The 27,609-nt window shown below is 44.4% G+C and overlaps 1 protein-coding gene across 1 annotated transcript in view; it reads right to left on the bottom strand.

The window, feature by feature from the left end:
* Positions 1-656: 656 nt before the first annotated feature.
* LOC141052904 (uncharacterized) overlaps positions 657-27,609 on the bottom strand; it is a 36,313-nt gene continuing 9,360 nt past the window's right edge. The window contains exon 6 of the mRNA XM_073550221.1: positions 657-2,399. Coding sequence (XP_073406322.1) covers positions 1,153-2,399 — 1,247 coding nt within the window. The 3' untranslated portion in view covers positions 657-1,152. The remainder of the gene's footprint in view (positions 2,400-27,609) is intronic.

A 27,609-nucleotide genomic window follows, 5' to 3' on the forward strand; every position in this document is an offset into this window, starting at 1 on the left:
ATATATGAGTTTCACTTTTTGTATTGAAAAACTGAAAAATTAAGTTTTTGATGATATTCTAATTTAGTGAGAATCACTTGAAGTTTTCATTACTTTGACTCTGTTATGTCTTGTACAATTTGTCCAAAATGTCGTATATACTCGAGTATAAGCCGACCTGCGTATAAGCCGAGGCACCTAATTTTGCCACTGAAAACTGGGTAAGCTTATTGACTCGAGTATAAGCTGGGTATGCATTGTCCCCTCATCCCTGTCCTGCTCTGTGTGGCTCCCCCCTCCCAGTATGCATGGCTCGGCACCCCCATCCCATCTTTCTATGTATGGCTCAGCTCCCTCTCCTCCTCTGTGCTCCTCCGTCGTCCTCCATGCTCCTCAGTGCTCCCCCATCCTCCATGCTTCCTCCGTCCTCTTTAGTGCTTCCCCTGTCCTCCTCCGTGCTTCCCCTCCTCAGTGCTTCCCCGTCCTCCTCTGTGCTTCTCCAGTCCTCCTCAGTGCTCCCCGTCCTCCTCTGTGCTTCTCTCGTCCTCCTCAGTGCTTTCCCGTCCTCCTCAGTGCTCCCCCCATCATACTCACCCTCCTCCTGCCATCGCTGAACGTCCCTGCATCCTCCGTTGTCCTGGGGCCGGCAGCGACTTCCTATGTTGATCTGTCCCATGGTACCCCCTCATTAAGGTAATGAATATGCCTCCACGCCTATGGGAGTTGAGTCGTATCCATAATCATTACTTTAATGAGCATTACTATGCGACCGCCCAACAAAGGAAGAAGATGCCGGCCCTGGGACAACGGAGAATGCAGGGACGTTCAGCGATGACACGAGAAGGGTGAGTATGATGTTCCAGCCACAGGCTCCTGCTGCCCCTACCCCTCCCCCACTGGTTTCTGCACAATGTCTCATGTATATAAGCCGAAGGGGGCATTTTCAGCACAAAAAAGTGTGCTGAAAATCTCGGCTTATACACGAGTATATATAGTATATGATTTCTTCCTGTGTGAGTTTTCCTTTGTGGTCAACAAAATATAATTTTCGAATAAAGCATTTTTCACCTTCTAGGTATGAAAATGAGTTCTCCCTTTGTGAAATATTTGAGTTTTAGTAAGACTCCTTTTGTTAGTAAAATATTTCCCACATTCTGAACATGAAAATGGTTTCTATCCTGCATGAGTTCTCTGATGACTAACAAGATTTGATTTTTTCGCAAAACATTTCCCACATTCTGAACATGAAAATGGCTTCTCCCCTGTGTGAGTTCTCAGATGACTAACAAGGTTTGATTTTTCTGCAAAACATTTTCCACATTCTGAACATGGGAATGGCTTCTCCCCTGAGTGAGTTCTCTGATGTGCAACAAATTGGGATTTCTTTACAAAACATTTCCCACATTCTGAACATGGAAATGGCTTCTTCCCTGTGTGAGTTCTCTGGTGTGTAACAAGATGTGATTTATGTGCAAAACATTTCCCACATTCTGAACATGAAAATGGCTTCTCCCCTGTGTGAGTTTTCTGATGTGTAACAAGACGTGATTTAAGTGCAAAACATTTCCCACATTCTGAACATGAAAATGGCTTCTCCCCTGTGTGAGTTTTCTGATGTGAAACAAGACAGTATTTATGTGCAAAACATTTCCCACATTCTGAACATGAAAATGGCTTCTCCCCTGTGTGACTTTTCTGATGTGTAACAAGATTTGATTTAGCTGCAAAACATTTCTCACATTCTGAACATGAAAAAGGCTTCTCCCCTGTATGAGTTCTCTGATGTGTAACAAATTGTGATTTTTGTGCAAAACATTTCCCACATTCTAAACATGAAAATGGTTTTTCCCCTGTGTGACTTCTCTGATGTTTAACAAGATATGGCTTGCTTGCAAAACACTTCCCACATTCTGAACAAGAATATGGCTTCTCCCCCGTGTGAGTTCTTTGATGTGCAACAAAAAATAATTTCTTTGCAAAACATTTCCCACATTCTGAACATGAATATGGCTTCTCTCCTTCATGAACTGTTTTTTGTCTAACATGCACTAATTTCTGGTTAAAATATTTCCCATACTCTAAAGAACATATTTTCTCCTCGATGTGAACTTTTGGATGTGTAGCAAAAGATGTTTTGAGGGAAAAACTTTTTTCATATTCTAAATTTGAAAATTTCTTGTTTGATGTCAGAGGACTTGGAAATGTAATACCTTCTTTGTGAATTGAATTTTTCTTAATAGTCTGTAATGAATCAGAAGATAGGACCTGTTTAAAAGGTTCAAATTGATCTTTGCTGTGAAAGGATGATGGAATATCTGGAATAGTGGCACAGATGTCAGTTATATCTTGATTGGTATCAAGCGCATCTGATTTAAAAATTGAAGATGGCAATTGCCCATCTGATCTCTTGGTGCAGTCATCTGCCAAGAATAAAGATTATTTTTAAATAAATTATGATGAATTACATTTTTATAACATTTCTAAAATACCCAAATAAATTACAATTCAATTATTTATGGAGATAAAAACAGTTAAAAATCTAACAGTAGTCCTTGTAAAGCAACATGGCTTCCATGAACCAGTACAGCAAAATCTGTGCTTTCAAAGCCAAGCCAAACCCTATTTGCGTCCATATGTTTAAAACTGTAGTAATGGGAAGAACCCACAAACATTTACAGTGTGTGTGTCTGCAGAAGCACAAGTTGGGCACCACTTATTGGATAATAAAATGGCATATTTGCAATTTTCATTCTTCAACATCCAGTGAGTGCTAATTTCCAGAGAATACCTGCGGAGTCAAAATAGTCACTACTCCTAAAGATGAATTCACAAAGGGAAACTGAGTCCATTTTATGCAGTTTTCTACTGTTAAACAACAATATCCACAGTGTCCAGATGCTGGCCTGAGCAGATGCGCAGCTACAGATCTCCCGCCAGGCTTCCTACTTCACCGGCCGTACGATACCTGCACCGGCGGTTTTCCTGCCTCTCCAATGGGCCCCAGGAGAGTCAGGAATCCTGCGCTCTCCGGAGCAGTATCGGCCGGCTGTGACCACTCTGGACGCTCTCCTCCTGCAGGAGCAGAGGCGTGTTGGCTCGGGCGCCATCTTGCCATGAGGGGGAGGCGGTGACAGCATTTGGAGGCTGCAGTTCCTTGGGTCTTAGATGAGGGAGATCCACAGCCATGTCCAGCAGACTCTGCAACTGGAGGGGGTAAGGAGGATAATTTTGAGGGAGGCATCCCACAGCAGCAGCAGTAGGCTGGTAGGGACTTGGAGACTCGGATCTCCCTTGGACAGTGTACCTCACAAAATGGTGGTCCGCTACAGGCTGGAGAAGGAGGACATCTCTTTCCCCTCCCCCTGCAGAGCCGTGCCTCAGATCCTCTGCTATCCCAAAGAACCACAAAGACCCCCCCAATGGATAGGAGCAGAAATGATGGAGAGGTGGGGAAAAAGTTCTCTAAAAAGAGTCCCTTTAACCCCTTCCTGACATCCGACGTACTATCCCGTCCAGGGGACCCGGGCCCCTATGCCCATGGACGGGATAGTACATCTACCGCGATCAGCGGCGCCCACGTGGTGAGCGCCGCTGATCGCGGCCGGGTGTCAGCTGATTATCACAGCTGACACCCGGCACAATGTGTCAGGGGCGGTCACGGACCGCCCCCGACACGTTAACCCCTTGCACACCGCGATCAAACATGATCGCGGTGTACCGGGGTTAAAGGGAAGCATCGGCAGGGAGGGGGCTCCCTCCGTGCTTCTCTGAGCCCCCACGGCAGCGCAATGTGCAGCGCTGCTGCGGGGGGCTCCTTTCCTGCAGGCCCCTGAATCCAAGATGGCAATGGGGGCCTTCGGGGGCCTGCAGGAAGCTGGCTTCCTCAGTGCCTGCAAAGCGCAGGCATGAGGAAGCCTTCTGCACTGCCTGTGACAGATCGCTGATCTGTCACAGTGATCTGTGATGTGACAGATCAGCGATCTGTCACAGGACAGTGATGTCCCACCTGGGACTATTTAATAAAGTTAAAAAAAAAAAAAAGTGTTAAAATAATTTTAAAAAAATCGCCAAATAAATTAGAAAAAAAAAAAAAATATTCCCCCAATAAATCCATTTTTTGGAAATAAAAAAAAACCAAAACAATAAAAGTACACATATTAGGTATCGCCGCGTCCGTAACGACCCGCCCTATAAAACTGTCCCATTAGTTAACCCCTTTAGAGAACCCATTAAAAAATAAAAATAAAAAACGAAGCAAAAAATAATGATTTATTATCATACCTCCATACAAAAAGTGAAATAACGCGCGATCAAAAAGACGCATATAAATATCCATGGTACCGCTGAAAACGTCATCTTGTCCCGCAAAAAACGAGCCACCACACAGCATCATCAGCGAAAAAATAAAAAAGTTATAGCTCGCAGAATAAAGCGATGCAAAAATAATTATTTTTTATATAAAATAGTTTTCATTGCATAAAACCGACAAAACGTAAAAAAGACCTAAATGAGGTATCGCTGTAACCGTACTGACCCGAAGAATAAAACCGCTTCATCAATTTTACCGCACGCAGAACGGTGAAACGCACCCCCCCAAAAGAAATTCATGAAACGCTGGTTTTTGTTCATTCTGCGTCCCAAAAATCGGAATAAAAAGCGATCAAAAAATGTCACGTGCCCGAAAATGGTACCAATAAAAACGTTAACTCGTCCCGCAAAAAATAAGACCTCACATGACTCGGTGTGTCAAAATACGGAAAAATTATAGCTCTCAATATGTGGTGATGCAAAAACTATTTTTACAATAAAAAGCGTCTTTTACCGTGCAACAGCTGCCAAATATAAAAACCGCCATAAATCGTAAATCAAACCCCCCGTTATCACCCCCTTAGTTAGGGAAAAATAATAAAATAAAAAAAATGTATTTATTTCCATTTTTCCATTAGGGTTAGGGCTAGGGTTAGGGTTAGGGCTGAGATTAGGGTTAGGGGTGTGTTGGGGTTCGGGTTGGAGTTAGAATTGGGGGGTTTCCACTGTTTGGGCACATCAGGGGCTCTCCAAATGCAACATGGCGTCTGATCTCAATTCCAGCCAATTCTGAGTTGAAAAAGTCAAATGGTGCTCCTTCCCTTCCAAGCTCTGCCATGCGCCCAAACAGTGTTTAACCCCCACATGTAGGGTATCAGCCTACTCAGGACAAATTGCAAAACAATTTTTGGGGTCCAATTTCTCCTGTTACCCTTAGGAAAATAAAAAATTGGGGGCAAAAATATCATTTCTGTGGAAAAAAATGATTTCTTTATTTTCACGTCCGAGTGTTATAAACTTCTGTGAAGCACTTGGGGGTTCAAAGTGCTCACCACACATCTAGATAAGTTCCGTGGGGGGTCTAGTGTCCAAAATGGGGTCACTTGTGGGGAGTTTCAATAGTTTAGGTACATCAGGGGCTCTCCAAACGCACATGACACCCGCAGACCATTCCATCAAAGTCTGTATTCCAAAACGTCACTGCTTCCCTTCCGAGCCCCGACGTGTGTCCATACAGTTGTTTTCTCCCACATATGGGGTGTCAGCGTACTCAGGCCAAATTGGACAACAACTTTTGGGGGTCCAATTTCTCCTGTTACCCTTGGGAAAATGAAAAAATTGGGGACTAATTGATCATGTTTGTGGAAAAAATAAGAATTTTTTATTTTCATGCCCGGGCATTATAAACTTCTGTGAAGCCCTTGGGGGTTCAAAGTCCTCACCACACATCTAGATAAGTTCCATGGGGGGTCTAGTTTACAAAATGGTGTCATTTGTGGGGGGGTTCCACTGTTTAGGTACATCAGGGGTTTTCCAATCGCGACATGGTGTCCGATCTCAATTCCAGCCAAAAACGTCAAATGGCGCTGCTTCCCTTCCGAGCTCTGCCATGCGCCCAAATAGTGGTTTACCCCCACATGTGGGGTATCAGCGTACTCAGGACAAATTGAACAATAACTTTTAGGGTCCTGTTACCCTTGGGAAAATAAAAATTTGGGTGAAAAGATCATTTTTGTGGAAAAAATATGATTTTTTAATTGTACCGCTGTACGTTATAAACTTCTGTAAAGCCCTTGTGGGTTCAAAGTTCTCACCACATATCTAGATATGTTCCTTGGGGGGTCTAGTTTCCAAAATGGGGTCACTTGTAGGGGGTTTCCACTGTTTAGGTACATCAGGGACTCTCCAAACGTGACATGGCGTCCAATCTGAATTCCAGCCAATTTTGCATTGAAAAAGTCAAACGGCGCTCCTTCCATTCTGAGCTCTGCCATGTGCCGAAACAGTCGTTCCCCCCCACATATCAGGTATCAGCGTACTCAGGACAAATTGCACAATAACTTTTGCAGTCCAATTTCTCCCGTTACCCTTGGTAAAATAAAAAAAATTGAACCTGAAGTATTTTTTTTATGAAAAAAAGTTAGATGTTCATTTTTTTTTTAAATATTCAAAAAAATTCCTGTGACGCACCTAAAGGGTTAATAATCTTCTTGAATGTGGTTTTGAGCACCTTAAGGGGTGCAGTTTTTAGAATGGTGTCACTTTTGGGTATTTTCTATCATATAGACCCCTCAAAGTGGCTTCAAATGTGATGTGGTCCTAAAAATAAAATGGTGTTGTAAAAATGAGAAATCGCTGGTCAACTTTTAACCCTTATAACTTCCTAACAAAAAAAAATTTTGGTTCCAAAATTGTGCTGATGTAAAGTAAACATGTGGGAAATGTTAGTTATCAAGTTTTTTGTGTGCCGTATCTCTGTGATTTAAGGGCATAAAAATTCAAAGTTGGAAAATTGCGAAATTTTCTAAATTTTTGCCACATTTCCGTTTTTGTCACAAATAAACGCAAGTTATTTGAATTAAATCTTACCACTAACATGAAGTACAATATGTCACGAGAAAACAATGTCAGAATCACCAGGATCCATGGAAGCGTTCCAGAGTTATGACCTCATAAAGGTACAGTGGTCATAATTGTAAAAATTGGCCCGGTCATGAACGTGCAAACCACCCTTGGGGGTGAAGGGGTTAAGTTAACATCTAAAGTCACTCATGAAGGGGATTGGAGTGACTATGCAGGGGAGACCTCTGAGGAGGAAGAGGGCCACCTGGGAGAGCACCCTCCGCCGCTGTGGGTGAAGTTATTCTCACGTTTTCCCTCAAAATATGATTTTAAATCATTAATAGCAGAAGTCAAAGATATATGCAGATCTGAGATTGCCTGTGTGGGGCAAGACTACAGCTTCTGTCCGGTCGGATTGATTCTTTGGAGGGGGAACACAACCTCACCAGATCCCATGTGGCTGAATTACACCAGGCATCTATTTCACAACAGGAACCTATTAGAGAACTTTGGTTCAGTTCTGGACAATCGGGGTAGGAGATGTAACATTAGGGTGAGAGGTGTCCCAGAATCCAATGATCAGGAAAACACCAAAATAATCTTACAGGATATTTTTAATTCCATTTTCGAAGATTCAGCCTCAATGACTATTAAATTTGACCGAGCTCATCCGGCCCTACAGCCTAAGGAGTCATCACCTTATCCAAGAGACATTATCTGTTGCCTCCATGATTTTGAAATCAAAGAAAAGATAATGATGAAAGACAGATCCCAGAGGGAGATATTGTATCTGGACACCGCAATTCAGTTATTTCCGGATTTATCGGGTATTACTCTGCAAAAAAGGTGGCTCATCAGGCCCTTATTGACCATCCTGAAAGATCTTAGAATCTCTTACAGATGGGGTTTCCGCTTTGATCTAAAGGGCCTGTCACACTAAGCGATATCGCTAGCAATATCGCTATAACGTCACTGGTTTTTGTGACGTTATAGCGATATTGCTAGCGATATCGCTATGTCTGATACTTACCTCCGACCGGCTCCCCGCTGGTTATCGCTGATCGCGCGAGAACGTCCTGGGCCGTTTCTCGTCATCAGCTTCCTGCTGGGCTTCCTGTGGCACCGACAAGCGACGCGTGGACGCGGGCAGGAGAACGTCAGGATCGCCTCGTCTGACAGGTAAGTAGCGACCCCCGACCCCTGCTATGTCGCTGGTGAGATCTGCCTGTGTGGCAGCTCACTAGAGACCACTTAGCGATGCACCAGCGATCCTGACCGCGTCATATCGCTGGTCGGGATCGCTGGTGCATCGCTAAGTGTGACACTACGTTAACAGCCTGGAGGGAAGGAATCTCAGCAACTTTACGTTCCCTGGAGGACCTACTAGCCTTTTGTGAATCATTGGGGCTTCAGATTCCTAAGATTGTTGACTGAGATACGACTCTGCCTGGAGTCCCGCCGCTACCTCCAGTCTGGACCCAGAAATAAAGAAAAAAGGAATGAGGTGGTCCGCATCCCAGGGGTGGCAAGAGAGGAGCACATCCATCAATAGACTTCACTGAATCTTGTTAGATTTAATTTAATCTGTTACCTACAATTTTCTATAATGCAGGAGTCAGCATATTGAAGTTGTTTATCTCTCTAAGAGTATTAACCAATGCAGGTTCATCTTTATAACGTTTCATAAGAAGCTGGAAGCCATTTATCATGTATGCAGAAATTTCCACAAGATATTGACGTTATATGCCTGGGTGAGCCCCGGTTTGACCTGCTGGAAGGGATATTTTTTTCTTGTTACTAGAGATTTCTCTTTTTTTCTCTTTTGCGCGGATCAAAATTTGGGTTCTACTCCTCTGGTAATCTCTCCTGGGGCTACGTTTATTTCATTCCTTTGCCTTTCTAATGGGTTTGACTTGTTCAACAGGTGTAGCCTTGGGCCAGGTAATTATGGTTCTTTATTTTCTAGAGTTTGCAATTTTTTTCTCTTTTTTTTGTCTGGTCTTTCCCCTACTTTTTTGTTTTCTCCTGTCCATTCGTTTAGATGCAGCTTCTTGAACAAGAAACCTGAAACATCTTGGAGGGTATGGTTCATCACTGCATATCGGGGACCTTGGGAGAGGTGACAGTTTTGGGGTTCTGTGAATGTGTGAGTAACTCAAACACATGCCATGATATGCATAATATCACTGAACGTTAGGGGTCTCAACTTCCATAGAAAAAGGAGGCTCACCCTGAAGGAATTGAAGTCTCAGAAGGCTGACAGTCTTCTTACAGGAGACTCATTATGATAAATCTGGAACGTTCAGGTTTGCCTTTAATTCATTCCCTGTCTCTTATTCTGCCTTCAACAATAATAAGAGCGGGCGAGTGGCAATTTTAATATCTTCAGGTTGCCTCTTGCAAGTGAACAAAATGCATATTAACTCGGGGGGGGGGGGGGTAGGTTTGTGGTTTTAGAAGCTTCTTTGAGGGATAAGTCTGTCATTTTATGTAGTTTATGCTCCAAATACTGAACAGATCAGATTTCTGCAGAAAGAATTATCTTCACTCCAAAACCTTACACTGGCAGCCATATTGATTGGAGGAGATTTTAATGTCCCTTTCTCAGAGGTATTCGATAGACAATCTGTTATTAACACTCCTCCACCACAAAATTTAATTAGAATGGCAAGTGATTTCAGAAAATTAATTAGGGCCAACTCCTTATTTCATTTATGGAGGATAGATCACCCTAATGATAGGGCCTTTTCCTTTTACTCTCCTCCTCATTATACCAATACCAGAATTGATTTATCTTGTGCTAATATATTAACTCTTAGGATGATGGAGAATGTGGAGATGGGACAAATTACCTGGTCTGATCACGCTCCTGCTGTATTGGACCTCAAATCCACTCAACTGTTCACTAGGGTCTGTCATTTGAATGAGTTCCTAATTAAGGACCCACCTATCCAGAATACCTTATTGGACCATCTCAACAACTTCTTTCATCTTAATGAGGGTTCAGTCTCCTTCTGTTTTGCGGGAAGCTCATAAGGCTGTTATGAGGGGTTATTGTATTAAAGAAGATTCAAGATTGAAAAAAATGCCAAATTTTAATTTAAACCTCACAACTAATCAAAGAAGAACGTAAGTTGTCTGTTTCATCCTCTTTGAGGATTCTGAATAAGGTTGTGGAGATTAGAAATAGGTTAAAATATCTCTCCATGCATAAAGTTGAAAAACTACTTCTTTATACAAAACAATATTATTACAAAAAAGGTAATAAGACCTACTCACTATTGGCTAGGTTATTGAAGAGGAGGGCTTTGACCTCACATCACCAGGCCCTTAGGGGGGTTGATGGTATATTTCATTACAATCCAATAGAAATTTTGAATTTATTTTATGAATTCTATTGTAAACTGTACAACCTTCAAGATACTCTTCCCTCAAATAGGGCTAATAGAAACATTATATTGAAATTGTATCAAATTTAAACCTTCCTGTTCTGACCCCTGAGGCTTTGCTGACTCTTAATTAACCAGTGACTCAAGAGGAAATTGTGGGCAACTGAGGGATCTTCCTTTGGGCAAATCCTCTGGACCGGATAGGTTGAAGTATTTATATTTACTATATATAGAATCATAGAATCGAAGAGTTGGAAGGGACCTCCTGGGCCATCTGGTCCAACCCCCTGCTCAAAGCAGGATTTGCTAAATCATCCCAGTCAGATGTCTGTCTAGCCTCTGTTTGAAGACTTCTATTGAAGGAGAACTCACCACCTCTCGTGGCAGCCTGTTCTACTCATTGATCACTCTAATTGTCAAAAAGTATTTTCTAATATCTAATCTGTGTCTCCTCCCATTCAGTTTCATCCCATTGCTTCTAGTGCTTTCCTTGTGCAAATGAGAATAAAGATGATCTTTCTACAATGTGACAGCCCTTGAGATATTTGAAGACAGCTATTAAGTCTCCTCTCAGTCTTCTCTTCTGCAAGCTAAACATTCCCAAATCCTGCAACCTTTCCTCATAAGACAGGGGTGCAGACCGGTCACCATTCTGGTCACTCTTCTCTGAACTTGCTCCAGTTTGTTGATGTCTTTTTTAAAATGTGGCGCCCAAAACTGGACACAGTATTCAAGATGAGGTCTGACCAAAGAGGAGTAGAGGGCAATAATGACTTCACGTGATCTAGACTGCATGCTTCTGTTAATACATCCTAGAATTGCATTTGCCTTTTTTGCTGCTGCATCACACTGTTGACTCATATTCAGTCTGTGATCTATTAGTATACCCAAGTCTTTTTCACATGTGCTGTTGTTTAGCCCCATTCCTCCCATTCTGTATATGCTTTTTTTCATTTTTATTGCCCAGATGTAGTACTTTGCATTTTTTGCTGTTAAAAACCATTCTGATAGTTGCTGCTCACTGCTCCAGTTTATTTATATCTTTTTGAATCCTCTCTCTCTTCTCTAGTATTAGCTATCCCTCCTAGCTTTGTGTCATCAGCAAATTTATTCAGTTTACCCTCAATTCCTTCATCTAAATCGTTGATAAAGATGTTGAACAATACAGGACCCAGGACAGAGCCCTGTGGTACCACACTTGAGACATTCTTCCAACTGGATGTGCAGCCATTTACGACCACTCTTTGGGTCCAATCACTAAGCCAGTTATGAATCCACCTAACAGTTGCCTTGTCCATACTTAGCCATTTTTTCAATAAGGATTGTGTGAGATACTTTGTCAACTGCTTTGCTGAAGTCAAGATATACTATAGCTACAGCATTTCCCTGACCCACCCAATTAGTGATTCTGTCATAGAAGGAAATTAAGTTAGTCCAGGGGCGTATCTAGGGGGGCAGCTGGGGCAGTTGCCCCGGGCGCAGCCGGCAGGGGGCGCAGTCGGGCCGCCTAATGCAGCGGTCCGCAGTGTCCTCCCTGGCGGCTGCGTTCTGCCGCCCCCCGGCATGAGAGTCGGCGGTTCTCTGTGTCAGCTGTCAAGCTGACAGCTGGCGCAGAGAAGGTGCGCGTGCCGGCTCCCAGGGAACAATTGTACTGGCGCCTATACAGACGCCAGTACAATTGAAGCTCAGACCGCCGGGCCTGAGCGACGTCAGCAGCGTGATCAGGACATGTGATTACGCTGCTGACGTCACTCCCCGGCGCCCAGAACGAACGCTGGTGGTAAGTGTGCTCCTCTGTGGAGCTGAAGAACCACCGAAGATGGGGGGTGTTAATGAGTGGGGGGGTTAATGAGTGGGGATAGGGGTTAATGTGTGTGGGGGGTTATTGAGTGGGGATGGGGGTTAATGTGTAGGGGTTAATGAGTGGCGATGGGGGTTAATGAGGGGGGGTTAATGTGTGTGGGGGGGTTAATGAGTGGGGGGTTAATGAGTAGGGTTGGGGTTAATGTGTGGGGGGTTAATGAGTGGGGGTGGGGGTTAATGTGTGTGGGGTTAATGAGTGGCGATGGGGGTTAATGAGTGGGGATGGGGGTTAATGTGTGTGGGGGTTAATGTGTGTGTGGGGGTTAATGTGTGTGTGGGGGGTTAATGTGTGTGTGGGGTTAATGAGTGGGGATGGGGGTTAATGTGTGGGGGGGGTTAATGAGTGGGGATGGGGATACTTAATGTGTGGGGGGATTTGGAGTGGGGATGGGGTTAATGTGTGGGGGGATTTGGAGTGGGGGGTACATAATGTGTGGGGGGATTTGGAAGTAGGGATGGGGGGCTATTTAAAGTGTGTGAGGGATGGGGGATTTAATGTGTGTGGGGAGATTTGAGGACAAAAAAATGAAGAGTATGTATGAGGAAACAGTATGGGGGATGGGTGCAGAAAGTATGGGGAGCGAACGGGTTAATGTATGTGGACACAGTATGGGGAGTGAGGATGATGGGGTGTGTGCAGACACAGTATGGGGAGTCGGGGGTATGTGTGAGCAGACAGTATAGAGAGTGAGGGGGTAAATATATGAGGCGAAAAAAGAAATATGCAGCACTCACCGATATAGCTGAAAAACTGTGCGTCTTTATTTCACATAAATTCCATCAATAGATGTGTGGACATGCAGGACGTTAGAGGAATTCTAGGGGAGGGAGGTGCCGGACAACGGCCGTTTCGCGATTACTCGCTTTTACGGGTCCCTCTAACGTCCTGCATGTCCACACATCTATTGATGGAATTTATGTGAAATAAAGACGCACAGTTTTTCAGCTATATCGGTGAGTGCTGCATATTTCTTCTTTTTTCGCTTCACATTGAAATATTCATGTTTTTTCATGCAAGCACCTCCATTTTTTGACTGAATTATATGCCGCAATACTTCAGATAAATAGCTCCGTCTGGTAATGTGGTGATTTGTGTGCCCTAGTATGCCGTTCATCTGTTTGCTCTTTGCTGTAAATATATGAGGAGACAGTATGGTGAACAGAGGGGATGTTAGAGGAGACAGTATGAGGAGGGAGGGGAACAGTGTGAGGCGACAGTATATTGCAGACATTTTTATTTAGGAGCATTATAATGACACTTCTATCTTTAAGGGCATCGTGTGGAGATTTGCTGCAGAAGACCGGAGAAGATGGACGTCTACAGAGACGGCTGTGGATGAGAAAACTCATCATGGGGTCTGGACAAGAAGAAGAAAAGGAGAACGACTGCAGAGACGACGTCATCTATAAGGTATCTGGATGTAAATATTATTTGTGATACTGACTAATTCTCATGTTTTTATTTGTTAGGAGCATTAAAGGGGTTCTCCAGGCTTGTGCTGAGTCTGCAGTCATTCTATGTGACTGCAGACTTCTGAATTCTCACAGTGCTCACTGAACGCTGTTAGGATTCTCTCGTGCCAGTAATTTACATACATACGGTCACATGCTGACTAGATGTGTGTGGCCTCACTCAATGAAAATGACCGGAGCAAGGCCGGGCACGTCTAGTCGGAATGTGGCCAGAAGTATACAAATCACATACTTGTGCTGACATGACTGTACATCGGCAAGGGAGAATCCTAAAAGTGTGCAGTGCATTAGTTGTGAGAATTCAGAAGCTGCAATGTCAGGATTCAGCTCTGCAGGTTCCAGTAGTCATCACATGGACACTTCACTCATATGCGATTTTCATAGTTATGGTCCCGTGACAACGAGCTTCTCTTCCTGCTTTCAGCCTTTTACTGAACATTGAGAGGATTAGGGAGAGTGGCTCGTGGGTGCATGACTAAGTGTGCAAGTCGCATATGTACTCGGGGGGGGCGCCGAACCCAGAAAGCCTAGATACGCCTCTGAGTTAGTCTGACATGACTTATTAGTTACAAACCCATGCTGACTCTGTTTAATCACTTCATTCTTATCCAGGTACAGATATATATTTGCTAGAGGAGCTTTCTCTCCATATGATTAAGTTGTTTACCTCCTTTTTGGAGGGCTCTCCCAGTCCAAACAAGGTATCACATTCTTATTTACTTCTCATCACAAAGGCCGTAAAGGATCCCTTAACCCTTAGTGACAGAGCCAATTTGGTACGTAATGACCTAGGCAATTTTTACAATTCTGACCACTGTCACTTTATGAAGTTATAGCTCTTGAACGCTTCAACGGATCCCACTGATTCTGAGAATGTTTTTTCGTGACATATAGTACTTCAAGTTAGTGGTAACATTTCTTCAATTTCTTTGATATAACTTGCATTTTGTTTATGAAAAAAACTACAATTTAGAAAATTTTGGAATTTTAAAACTTTTAATTTTTGTACCCTTAAATGAGAGAGTGGTGTCACACAAAATAGTTAATAAATAACATTTCCCACATTAAGTCAATAAATATCCAAATATCAACGGGGCACTTCTAACATTAAGTACAAAACTAGTCCCATATGAATCCTTATACAACAATGAAGAGATCCCACAATAATAATCAAGATAAAAATCAACAATTTTATTACTGAACTAACTGAAGAGCCCGGCGTTACCCGGGTATAGTACCTAACTGTGGGTCCCGTTGTCTTCCTTAACATCTCCACTCTCCACCCACCATCCTGTTATATCCCTCCGCAGCCGCGCTCTACATCCATGTCCCGGTGTCCCTCCACAGCCCCGCTCTCTTCTTCCACAGCCCCGGTCTCTTCATCCACAGCCCTGCTCTCCCGCTCTCTCTATCCACAGCCCCGTACTCTCCCTCTCTCCGTCGACAGCCCCGTTCTCTTCCTTCACAGCCCTGCTCTCCCGCTCTCTCTATCCACAGCCCCGTTCTCTCCCTCCACAGCCCCGTTCTCCCGCTCTCTCCGTCCACAGCCCCGTTCTCTTCCTTCACAGCCCTGCTCTCCCCGTCCACAGCCCCGTTCTCTTCCTTCACAGCCCTGCTCTCCCGCTCTCTCCCTCGACAGCAGGGGTCTCAAACTAGGCAGAGTAAATGGGCCACACATAAAAAAAAATTTGAGCTGGGGGGCCACATTCCTTTCAAATGTAATACACCTCATACACACAGGGCTCCGCTCCGTACACCTCGTACACACAGGGCTCCGCTCCGTACACCTCGTACACACAGGGCTCCGCACACCTCGTACACACAGGGCTCCGCTCCGTACACCTCGTACACACAGGGCTCCGCTCCGTACACCTCGTACACACAGGGCTCCGCTCCGTACACCTCGTACACAAAGGGCTCCGCTCCGTACACCTCGTACACACAGGGCTCCGCTCCGTACACCTCGTACACACAGGGCTCCGCTCCGTACACCTCGTACACACAGGGCTCCGCTCCGTACACCTCGTACACACAGGGCTCCGCTCCGTACACCTCGTACACACAGGGCTCCGCTCTGTACACCTCGTACACACAGGGCTCCGGCCGGACACCTCGTACACACAGGGCTCCGCTCCGTACACCTCGTACACACAGGGCTCCGCTCCGTAAACCTCGTACACACAGGGCTCCGTACACCTCGTACACACACGGCTCCGCTCCGTACACCTCGTACACACACAGCTCCGCTCCGTACACATCGAACACACAGGGCTCTGCTCCATCCACCCTGTAAACCCCTCCTGACCCCAGGCATAAACTTACCTTCATCCAGTACCACGACAACCAGCACACAGACAGAAGCATCCATCCTGCACACACTGAGGCCCCTGATCAAGTGACCCCCTGACTCCTCCCCCTCCTGTGACATCATCACAGGTCCTGTGCAGTGTGTGCACACAGAGCAGCCAATGCCACCACCGCTCCTAGCAATAGCTATTGATAATATTACATAGTAAAATAGATAGCAAAGCTGAAAAAAGCCATTCGTCCAGCCAGTTCAGCCTATATTCCATCAGTATAAATCCCCAGATCTACGTCCTTCTAAAGAACCTAATAACTGTAAGATACAATATTGTTACGCTCCAGAAAGACATCCAGGCCTCTCTTGAACCCCTCGGTTGAGTTCGCCATCACCACCTCCTCAGGCAAGGAATTCCAGATTCTCACTGCCCTAACAGTAAAGAATCCTCTTTCATGTTGGTGGAAAAACCTTCTCACCTCCAGATGCAGAGAATACCCCCTTGTGACCATCACCATTCTTGGTATAAACAGATCCTCGGAGAGATATTTGTATTGTCCCCTTATATACTTACACATGGTTATCAGATCGTCCCTCAGTAGTCTTTTTTCTAGACTAAATAGTCCTAATTTTGCTAATCTCTTTGGGTATTATAGTTCCCTCATCCCATTTATTAATTTTGTTGCCCTCCTTTGTACTTGCTCTAGTTCCATTATATCCTTCCTGAGCACCGGTGCCCAAAACTGTACACAATACTCCATGTGCGGTCTAACCAAGGATTTGTACAGAGGCAGTATAATGCTCTCATCATGTGTATCCAGACCTCTTTTAATGCACCCCATGATCCTGTTTGCCTTGGCAGCCGCTGCCTGGCACTGGCTGCTCCAGGTAAGTTTATCATTAATTAGGATCCCCAAGTCCTTCTCCATGTTAGATTTACCCAGTGGTTTCCCGTTCAGTGTATAATGGTGATATTGATTCCTTCTTCCCATTTGTATAACCTTACATTTATACAGTACTTGTTAAACCGCATCTGCCACCTTTTTTCCAACTTATCTAGATTCATATGTAGTAGAATACTATTTTCTCTTGTATTGACATAGTTTTGTATCATCTGCAAATATCGATATTTTACTGTGTAAACCTTCTACCAGATCGTTAATAAATATGTTGAAGAGAATAGGTCCCAACACTGGCCACTAAATGCGAGTTTGTCGTCCACCCATACACCCAGTTCTTTTTCAGTGACAGCTTTGCCCAGTGTTTTACAATTAAGCATATAATTAGAAACCTAGCACTCCTAGACATCCACAGACTCTCAGACTCTCTTCTGCCTCTGTCCTCCATATCTTCACTCCACAACACGTACAGTGCCACCGCTTTCTACAATGCCACCCTCACGTCAGCCATAGACTCAGTCACTCCTCTCATGCATGGCAAAGTGCGACAAACCAATAGGCAACCCTGTCACAACAACCTCACCAAAAAACTTCGACAAGCATCCAGGGTCGCGGAGCGGCATTGGAAGAAAACACGCCTGCCAGACGACTTCACTGCTTTCAAACAAGCTACAATTTGCCTTAAAATCAGCCCTCACCTCTGCTAAACAGACCTATTTCACAAACCTTGTATCTTCGCTATCCCACAACCCAAAACAACTGTTCAGCACACTCAACTCTCTCCTCTGCCCACCACTGCCACTTCCAACTTCCCTCATCTCTGCTGAGGACTTTGCCACCTACTTCAAAAACAAGATTGACCAAACAAGGCAAACCTTTACAGTTCCACCACCCCAACCACTCCACATACCAGACCTCTGCCCTTCCCTAATAACGTCCCTCTCCAACATCACTGAAGGAGAGCTTACTAATCTCCTTTCTAAATCACGCCTCATCACCTGTGCACTTGACCCCATCCCTTCCCACCTGCTCCCCAACCTCACTAACATGATCGTTCCAGCCCTAACCCATCTCTTCAACCTATCCCTAACTTCTGGTACCTTCCCCTCTGCATTCAAACATGCCACCATAACACCCATCCTCAAAAAATCAAACCTTGACCCAACTGCTATGCCCAGCTATCGCCCCATATCACTACTCCCGTTTGCTTCCAAACTCCTTGAACAGGTTGTCCATGCTCAACTTTCCTCCCTCTTCTCATCTAACTCCCTCCTTCACATCCTGCAATCTGGCTTCCGCCCCCACCACTCCACTGAAACTGCCCTGACCAAAATTACTAATGATTTACTCACAGCCAAAGCTAACAGACAGTTCTCCATCCTCCTCCTTCTTGACCTGTCCTCTGCCTTTGACACAGTTGACCACTGCCTACTGCTACAGATTCTTTCTTCCCTTGGCATCAAAGACCTTGCCCTGTCCTGGATATCCTCATACCTTTCTGACTGCAAATTCAGCGTTTCCCACTCCCACACTACCTCCTCATCCCGCCCCCTCTCTTTTGGAGTCCCCCAAGGCTCTGTCCTGGGGCCCCTATTTTATTCCATCTATACTCTTGGCCTAGGACAACCCATAAAGTCCCATGGCTTCCAGTACCACCTATATGCAGATGACACTCAGATCTACCTCTTTGGCCCAGATGTCACCTCTCTGCTGTTCAGAATCCCGGAGTGTCTATCAGCCACATCCTCTTTTTTCACCTCTCGCTTCCTAAAACTCAACGTAGACAAAACTGAATTCATTATCTTTCCTTCATCTCACGTATCTTCCCTACCCGATCGATCTATTATGGTAAACGGCATCACGCTCTCTCCCCCACCTGAAATCCGCTGCCTCGGAGTAACTCTCGATTCTGCCCTATCCTTCAAACCAGACGTCCAATCTCTTGCCACCTCCTGTCGCCTCCAACTCAAAAATATTTCCAGAATCCTTCCCTTCCTCAGTCCTCAATCTACTAAAACTCTGGTACATGCCCTCATCATCTCCCGCCTTGACTACTGCAACACTCTGCTCTGTGGCTTCCCTGCTATCTCTCTTGCACCACTCCAGTCTGTCCTTAATTCTGCTGCCCGACTAATCCACCTCTCTCCTCGCTACTCCCCTGTCTCCCCCCTCTGCAAATCCCTCCATTGGCTCCCAATTCCCCATTGAATCCAGTTCAAACTACTAACACTGACCTACAAAGCCATCCACAACCTTTCTCCTCCCTATATCTCTGAACTAATCTCCCAATATCTTCCCTCACGTAATCTTGGATCCTCCCAAGACTTCCTACTCTCCTCCACACTTATTCGTTCCTCACACAACCGCCTCCAAGATTTCTCACGAATATCCCCTATCCTCTGGAATGCTATGCCTCAACACGTCCAATTACAATGACAGCCTACAATGACCATTCTGCTGCCTCATCACCACCAGAGCTGCTGCACCCCGACCTTCTGTCTCTTCCCCACTATCCCGTAGAATGTAAGCCCGCAAGGACAGGGTCCTCTCCCCTTTGTACCAGTCTGTCATTGTAAATTTGTTTACTGTTAACGATATCTATAACTTTGTATGTAACCCCCCCTTCTCATGTACAGCACCATGGAATTAATGGCGCTATACAGTTAGGTCCATATATATTTGGACAGAGACACTTTTCTAATTTTGGTTCTAGACATTACCACAATGAATTTTAAACAAAACAATTCAGATGCAGTTGAAGTTCAGGCTTTCAGCTTTCATTTCAGGGTATCCACATTAAAATTGGATGAAGGGTTTAGGAGTTTCAGCTCCTTAACATGTGCCACCCTGTTTGTAAATAATAATAAAAAATACAATAAAAGTACACATATTTAGTACTGCCGCATCCGTAACGACCCGTCCTATAAAACTGTCCCACTAGTTAACCCCTTTAGTGAAATTAAAAACAAAAGCATTTATTTCCACTTTCCCATTAGAGCTAGGGCTAGGGTTAGGGCTGAGATTAGGGTGTTGGGGTTAGTGTTGGAGTTAGAATTGGGGGGTTTCCACTGTTTGGGCACATCAGGTGCTCTCCAAACGCAACATGGCATCTGATCTCAATTTCAGCCAATTCTGCGTTGAAAAAGTCAAATGGTGCTCCTTCCCTTCCAAGCTCTGCCATGCGCACAAACAGTGGTTTATCCCCACATATGGGGTATCAGCCTACTCAGGACAAATTGCACAACAACTTTTGGGGTCCAAGTTCTCCTGTTAGCCTTGGGAAAATAAAGAATTGGGGGCAAAAATATCATTTTTGTGGAAAAAAATGATTTTTTTTAATTTTTATGGCTCTACGTTATAAACTTCTGTGAAGCACTTGGGGGTTCAAAGTGCTCACCACACATCTAGATAAGTTCCTTGGGGGGTCTAGTTTCCAAAATGGCGTCATTTGTGGGGGGTTTCCAAAGTTTAGGCACATCAGGGGCTCTCCAAACGCGACATGAAACACGCAGACCATTCCATCAAAGTCTGCATTCCAAAACGTCACTACTTCCCTTCCAAGCCCCGACGTAGCCCCATACAGTAGTTTTCTCCCATATATGGGGTATCAGCATACTCAGGACAAATTGGACAACAACTTTTGGAGTCCAATTTCTCCTGTTACCCTTGGGAAAATAAAAAAATTGGGGACTAAAAAATCATGTTTGTGGAAAAAATATGATTTTTGTATTTTCACGCGCAGGTGTTATAAACTTCAGTAAAGCACTTGGGGGTTCAAAGTTCTCACCACATATCTAGATAAGTTCCTTGGGGATCTAGTTTCCAAAATGGGGTCACCTGTGGGGGGTTTCTACTTTTTAGGCACATCAGGGGCTCTCTAAACGTGACATGGCGTCCGATCTCAATTCCAGTCAATTTTGCATTGAAAAAGTCAAACGGCGCTCATTCCCTTCTTAGCTCTGCCACGTGCCGAAACAGTGGTTGCCCCCCACATATCAGGAAAAAGCATACTCAGGACAAATTGCACAATAACTTTTGCAGTACAATTTCTCCTGTTACCCTTGGTAAAATAAAAAAAATTGGACCTGAATTAATTTTTTTCTGAAAAAAAGTTAAATGTTAATTTTTTTTGTAAACATTCTTAAAAATTTCTGTGAAGATCCTGAAGGGTTCATAAACTTCTTGAATGTGGTTCTGAGCACCTTGAGGGGTGCAGTTTTTAGAATGGTGTCACTTTTGGGTATTTTCTATCTTATAGACCCTCAATGTGATGTGGTCCCGAAAAAAACGGTGTTGTTAAAGTAACCATGTGGGAAAAGTTACTTAAGTTTTTTGTGTGCCATATCTCTGTGATTTAAGGGCATAAAAATTCAAAGCTGGAAAATTGCGAGATTTTCAAAATTTTCGCCAAGTTTCCGTTTTTAATCACAAATAAACGCAAGTTATACAGTACAGACCAAAAGTTTGGACACACCTTCTCATTCAAAGAGTTTTCTTTATTTTCATGACTATGAAAATTGTAGATTCACTCTGAAGGCATCAAAACTATGAATTAACACATGTGGAATTATATAATTAACAAAAAAAGTGTGAAACAACTGAAAATATGTCTTATATTCTAGGTTCTTCAAAGTAGCCACCTTTTGCTTTGATTACTGCTTTGCACACTCTTGGCATTCTCTTGATGAGCTTCAAGAGGTAGTCACCAGAAATGGTTTTCACTTCACAGGTGTGCCCTGTCAGGTTCAATAAGTGGGATTTCTTGCCTTATAAATGGGGTTGGGGCCATCAGTTGTGTTGTGCAGAAGTCTGGCGGATACACAGCTGATAGCCCTACTGAATAGACTGTTAGAATTTGTATTATGGCAAGAAAGTCTTAGTTACTCACCGGTTAACGGTATTTTTCGGAGTCCATGACAGCACCACCTGAGAGGGGATCCGCCCTTTAGGAACAGGAAACCTACAGATACAAAAGGGTGGCACCTCTCCCACGCACAGTTGGACTACAGAGCACAAGAGAACTTCCAAGGTTAATGCATGATTTATGTACAGTATTCTTATTATTATTATAAATGTTTATCACCAGTGGGCATATACAAGAGGAAGACGTGCACACCCAAATTAACCCCTTCCTGACATCCGACGTACTATCCCGTCCATGGGACCCGGGCCCCTATGCCCATGGACGGGATAGTACGTCTACCGCGATCAGCGGCGCCCACATGGTGAGCGCCGCTGATCGCGGCCGGGTGGCAGCTGATTGTGCCGGGTGTCAGATGTGATAATCAGCTGACACCCGACACGTTAACCCCTTGCACACCGCGATCAAACATGATCGCGGTGTACCGGGGGTTAAAGGGAAGCATCGGCAGGGAGGGGGCTCCCTCCGTGCTTCCCTGAGCCCCCCACGGCAGCGCAATGTGCAGCGCTGCTGCGGGGGGCTCCTTTCCTGCAGGCCCCCGAATCCAAGAAGCGACTGGGGCCTTCGGGGGCCTGCAGGAAGCTGGCTTCCTCAGTGCCTGCAAAGCGCAGGCATGAGGAAGCCTTCTGCACTGCCTGTGACAGATTGCTGATCTGTCACAGTGATCTGTGATGTGACAGATCAGCGATCTGTCACAGGACAGTGATGTCCCACCTGGGACTATTTAATAAAGTTAAAAAAAAATAAAAAAAAAGTGTTAAAATAATTTTAAAAAAATCGCCAAATAAAAAAAAAAAAAATATTCCCCCAATAAATCCATTTTTTGGAAATAAAAAGAAAAAAAAAAAACAATAAAAGTACACATATTAGGTATCGCCGCGTCCGTAACGACCCGCCCTATAAAACTGTCCCATTAGTTAACCCCTTTAGTGAACCTCTTAAAAAATAAAAATAAAAAACGAAGCAAAAAATAATGATTTATGATCATACCGCCAAACAAAAAGTGTAATAACGCACGATCAAAAAGATGCATATAAATATCCATGGTACCGCTGAAAACGTCATCTTGTCCCGCAAAAAATGAGCCACCGCACAGCATCATCAGCGAAAAAATAAAAAAGTTATAGCTCGCAGAATAAAGCGATGCAAAAATAATTATTTTTTATATAAAATAGTTTTCATTGCATAAAACCGACAAAACATAAAAAAACGACCTAAATGAGGTATCGCTGTAACCGTACTGACCCGAAGAATAAAACCGCTTTATCAATTTTACCGCACGCGGAACGGTGTAAACGCACCCCCCCAAAAGAAATTCATGAAACGCTGGTTTTTGTTCATTCTGCGTCCCAAAAATCGGAATAAAAAGCGATCAAAAAATGTCACGTGCCCGAAAATGGTACCAATAAAAACGTCAACTCGTCCCGCAAAAAATGAGACCTCACATGACTCGGTGGGTCAAAATACGGAAAAATTATAGCTCTCAATATGTGGTGATGCAAAAACTATTTTTACAATAAAAAGCGTCTTTTAGCGTGCGACAGCTGCCAAATATAAAAACCGCCATAAATAGTAAATGAAACCCCCCGTTATCACCCCCTTAGTTAGGGAAAAATAATAAAATAAAAAAATGTATTTATTTCCATTTTTCCATTAGGGTTAGGGCTAGGGTTAGGGTAGGGTGAGGGCTAGGGTTAGAGCTAGGGTTAGGGCTGAGATTAGGGTTAGGGGTGTGTTGGGGTTCGGGTTGGAGTTAGAATTGGGGGTTTCCACTGTTTGGGCACATCAGGGGCTCTCCAAATGCAACATGGCGTCTGATCTCAATTCCAGCCAATTCTGAGTTGAAAAAGTCAAATGGTGCTCCTTCCCTTCCAAGCTCTGCCATGCGCCCAAACAGTGTTTTACCCTCACATGTAGGGTATCAGCCTACTCAGGACAAATTGCAAAACAATTTTTGGGGTCCAATTTCACCTGTTACCCTTAGGAAAATAAAAAATTGGGGGCAAAAATATCATTTTTGTGGAAAAAAATGATTTTTTTATTTTCACGTCCGAGCGTTATAAACTTGTTCATTTTTTTTTTAAATATTCAAAAAAATTCCTGTGACGCACCTAAAGGGTTAATAAACTTCTTGAATGTGGTTTTGAGCACCTTAAGGGGTGCAGTTTTTATAATGGTGTCACTTTTGGGTATTTTCTATCATATAGACCCCTCAAAGTGGCTTCAAATGTGATGTGGTCCTAAAAATAAAATGGTGTTGTAAAAATGAGAAATCGCTGGTCAACTTTTAACCCTTATAACTTCCTAACAACAGAAAAATTTTGGTTCCAAAATTGTGCTGATGTAAAGTAAACATGTGGGAAATGTTAGTTATCAAGTTTATTGTGTGCCGTATCTCTGTGATTTAAGGGCATAAAAATTCAAAGTTGGAAAATTGCGAAATTTTCAAAATTTTTGCCAAATTTCCGTTTTTCTCACAAATAAACGCAAGTTATTTGAATGAAATTTTACCACTAACATGAAGTACAATATGTCACGAGAAAACAATGTCAGAATCACCGGGATCCATGGAAGCGTTCCAGAGTTATGACCTCAAAGGTACAGTGGTCGGAATTTAAAAAATTGGCCCGGTCATGAACGTGCAAACCACCCTTGGGGGTGAAGGGGTTAAACTAAAGGGAGGGAATATACGGGTGCTGTCATGGACTCCGAAAAATACCGTTAACCGGTGAGTAACTAAGACTTTATCGGTCGTCCATGACAGCACCACCTGAGAGAATTACAGAGAGTAAAACTATTTAGGGAGGGACTACAGCCTGCTGTACGCTTATACCAAAAGAGAGGTCTGTGGAAGCACCCAAGTCTAGCCTATAATGACTATAAAAGGTGCTTGGAGAGGACCAAGTAGCCGCCTTACATATCTGGTCAATGGAGACTTCTGATCTTTCGGCCCACGAGATCGCCATGGCCCTGGTGAAATGCGCCCTCAGCTTCCCGGGTGGCGACCTGCCCTTTGAGGTGTATGCTATTGAAATCGCCTCTCTAATCCATCTGGCTAGTGTATTTTTCGACGCTCTACAACCTTTCCTAGGGCCTTGATGGGAGACAAATAGGGCATTATCTTTCTTCCAGGGATCGGTGATTGCCAGATATTCTATGAGGCATCTCCTAACATCCAGGGTGTGTAGTTTCTCTTCCTTCTCGTTAGCTGGATTAGGGAGGAAGGATGGGAGGACTATTTCCTGTGTCCTATGAAAGCTAGAAACTACCTTAGGTAAGTACGCTGGATCAGGTCTAAGTATTACCCTATCTTCTTTGAACTGTAAATAAGGAGGACGCCTAGATAATGCCTGGATATCGCTTACTCTGCGAGCTGATGTTATAGCTACCAGGAAGGCTATTTTGAGGGACAGGTTTTTTATGGAAGCCGATGAGATAGGTTCGAATGGGGTTTCCGTCATAGCAGTGAGGACTAGGTTCAAGTCCCACGGCATGAATCTATCCTTCACTATTGGTCTGGTTCTACCTGCCGCCTTAATGAACCTGCTGACCCAGTAATTACCAGCGATGTTGCAGCTAAAAAGGGCCCCCAAGGCTGATACTTGTACTTTAAGGGTACTGGTAGAAAGCCCCATGTCCAGACCTTTCTGTAGAAACTCTAATGTCTGAATTATAGGTGCTGAATCCCCAGCGACTACTCCTGAGTTTTGAAGGAATTTTTTCCAAATTCTAACAAATTTTCGTGGTAATGATTTGTTAACTAGGTCTGGGGAGAAGCCTTTCTCTTCTAGCAGTGACCGTTCAAACTCCACGCCGTCAGATGTAGGCCAGCCACCTGAATATGGAAGACTGGGCCCTGGGATAGGAGATCCGGGATGTCAGGAAGAACCCAAGGATCGGATACCGACATGGTCCTGAGGCATGAGAACCATGCCCTCCTGGGCCAAAATGGAGCGATAACTATAACCCTTGCTCTGTCTTTTCTGATTTTCCTCATCACCAGGGGTAGTAGAGACAGAGGAGGGAAGGCGTAGGCTAGCCTGAAGTCCCACTTTATCAGAAAGGCATCTACCGCCAGAGGATTCTCTCTGGGATTTAGGGAGCAGAATTGTCTCAATTTTCTGTTCTCCTTGGTGGCGAAGAGATCTACCTCTGGATGTCCCCACTTTTGTACAATCAGGTTGAATATGGAGGTGTTTAGGGACCATTCTCCTTGCTTTAGCTGATTGCAGCTTAAAAAGTCTGCCGTGATGTTGTCCTTCCCTTTTATATGTAGAGCTGTTAAAGATAGAAAATGCTGCTCTGCTAGTTGGAACAACCGCTCTGCTACAATCATCAGGGGTCTGGAACGGGTCCCGCCTTGGTGATTGATATACGCCACGGTGACCTGATTGTCGGAGAACACTCGCACGTGATGGCCCTGTAGATACACAAGGAGCTTTTTAGCCGCCTGTTCTACTGCTGTCAATTCTTTTAGGTTAGACGACATTCCTAACTGATGATGTTCCCATTGGTCCTGGACTAGCAATTCACCCATATGAGCCCCCCAACCGGAAGGGCTAGCATCCGTGGTGACTATGTGGGTTATGTTATACTCCCAGGGTACCCCTTTAGATAAATTATCCTTGTCTAGCCACCACTCTAGGGACTCCCTTGTGTTACGGGACAAGGTTAGCTGGCCCTCCAAGTAACCCCCCCAGGACTTTTGGATGTAATAAAACCTCGCTCTGTAGTTTCCTTGCATGAAACTGGGCCCACTGGACTGCCGGGATACAGGCCAAGAGAGAGCCTAGAAGGGACATGGCTTTCCTGAGGGACATGGTGGGGTTATTGGAGGCGTTCAGGACCTGGTAGTGGAGGCGAACAAGCTTCTCCGGAGGCAGACGGCATTCCTGTTTCTCAGAATCTAGGATTAGGCCCAAAAATTGTTGGACTCTCATCGGTTGCAACCGAGATTTTTTGATGTTCAGCAACCATCCTAACCGCTCTAGGGCAGACATTGCCCTTTGTAGCTGTTCCAAACAATGATTCGCGGTTTTGCCTACAATAAGAAAATCGTCCAGGAAGGGGACCACCAGAATGTCTGATTCACGTAGATGGGCCATGACCTCCGCTATCACTTTAGTAAATACTCGGGGGGCGACTGCCACACCAAAGGGAAGGGCCGCATATTGGAAATGTCGAACTGACCCATCTAACTGAACCGCCACTCTGAGAAAACGCTGATGAGCTGCATGGATGGGTATATGGTAGTAGGCGTCTTTTAAATCTAACACCACCATAAAGCAGTTTTGGAACAGCAATTTTATTGTGGATTTAATTGTTTCCATTTTAAACGGACGTATGACCAGAAACTTGTTGAGGGCCTTAAGGTTTATTATAGTCCTAAAGGAGCTGTCTGGCTTGCGGACCAGGAACAGAGGGGAGTAGAAACCCTTCCCCCATTCTCCCTCTGGAACCTCTGTTAGGACTTTCTTGCCGCACAGGTCATGAACCTCGGCCTCCAGGGCAGCTTGTTCTGAAGTAGAAGACCTGAGTGGGGTGATTTTAAATCGATCATGGGGAACCCTAGAGAATTCTAGTCGCAGTCCCACAGCTATCACCCCCAGTATCCAGATGCTATTAGAGATCAGCGACCAGGTTGGGTAGAAGGCAGCTAGTCTCCCTCCTACTGGGGCAACTAGTCATTGGGGTGGCTTTTTCGTGTCACGAGTTGGACCTTCCTTGCGCCCCCCTCCTCCGAACATGAAACCTGTACCTTTCCTTCTTTTCTCATCCCATCTGCCCTGATCTCTGGACGGCCTTCTACGGAAATATCCTTTCCTGGTAAAGGGACGTCTATAAGAAGGATTCGGCAGACTGGGAAATTTCTTTTTGTCATCCCCAGCTTTTTCTAATAATTCGTCCAGGACGGGG

The sequence above is a fragment of the Dendrobates tinctorius genome, unplaced genomic scaffold (genome assembly GCF_039654945.1).
Source record: "Dendrobates tinctorius isolate UK_male_01 unplaced genomic scaffold, ASM3965494v1 ptg000164l, whole genome shotgun sequence".
Classification (NCBI taxonomy): domain Eukaryota; kingdom Metazoa; phylum Chordata; class Amphibia; order Anura; family Dendrobatidae; genus Dendrobates; species Dendrobates tinctorius.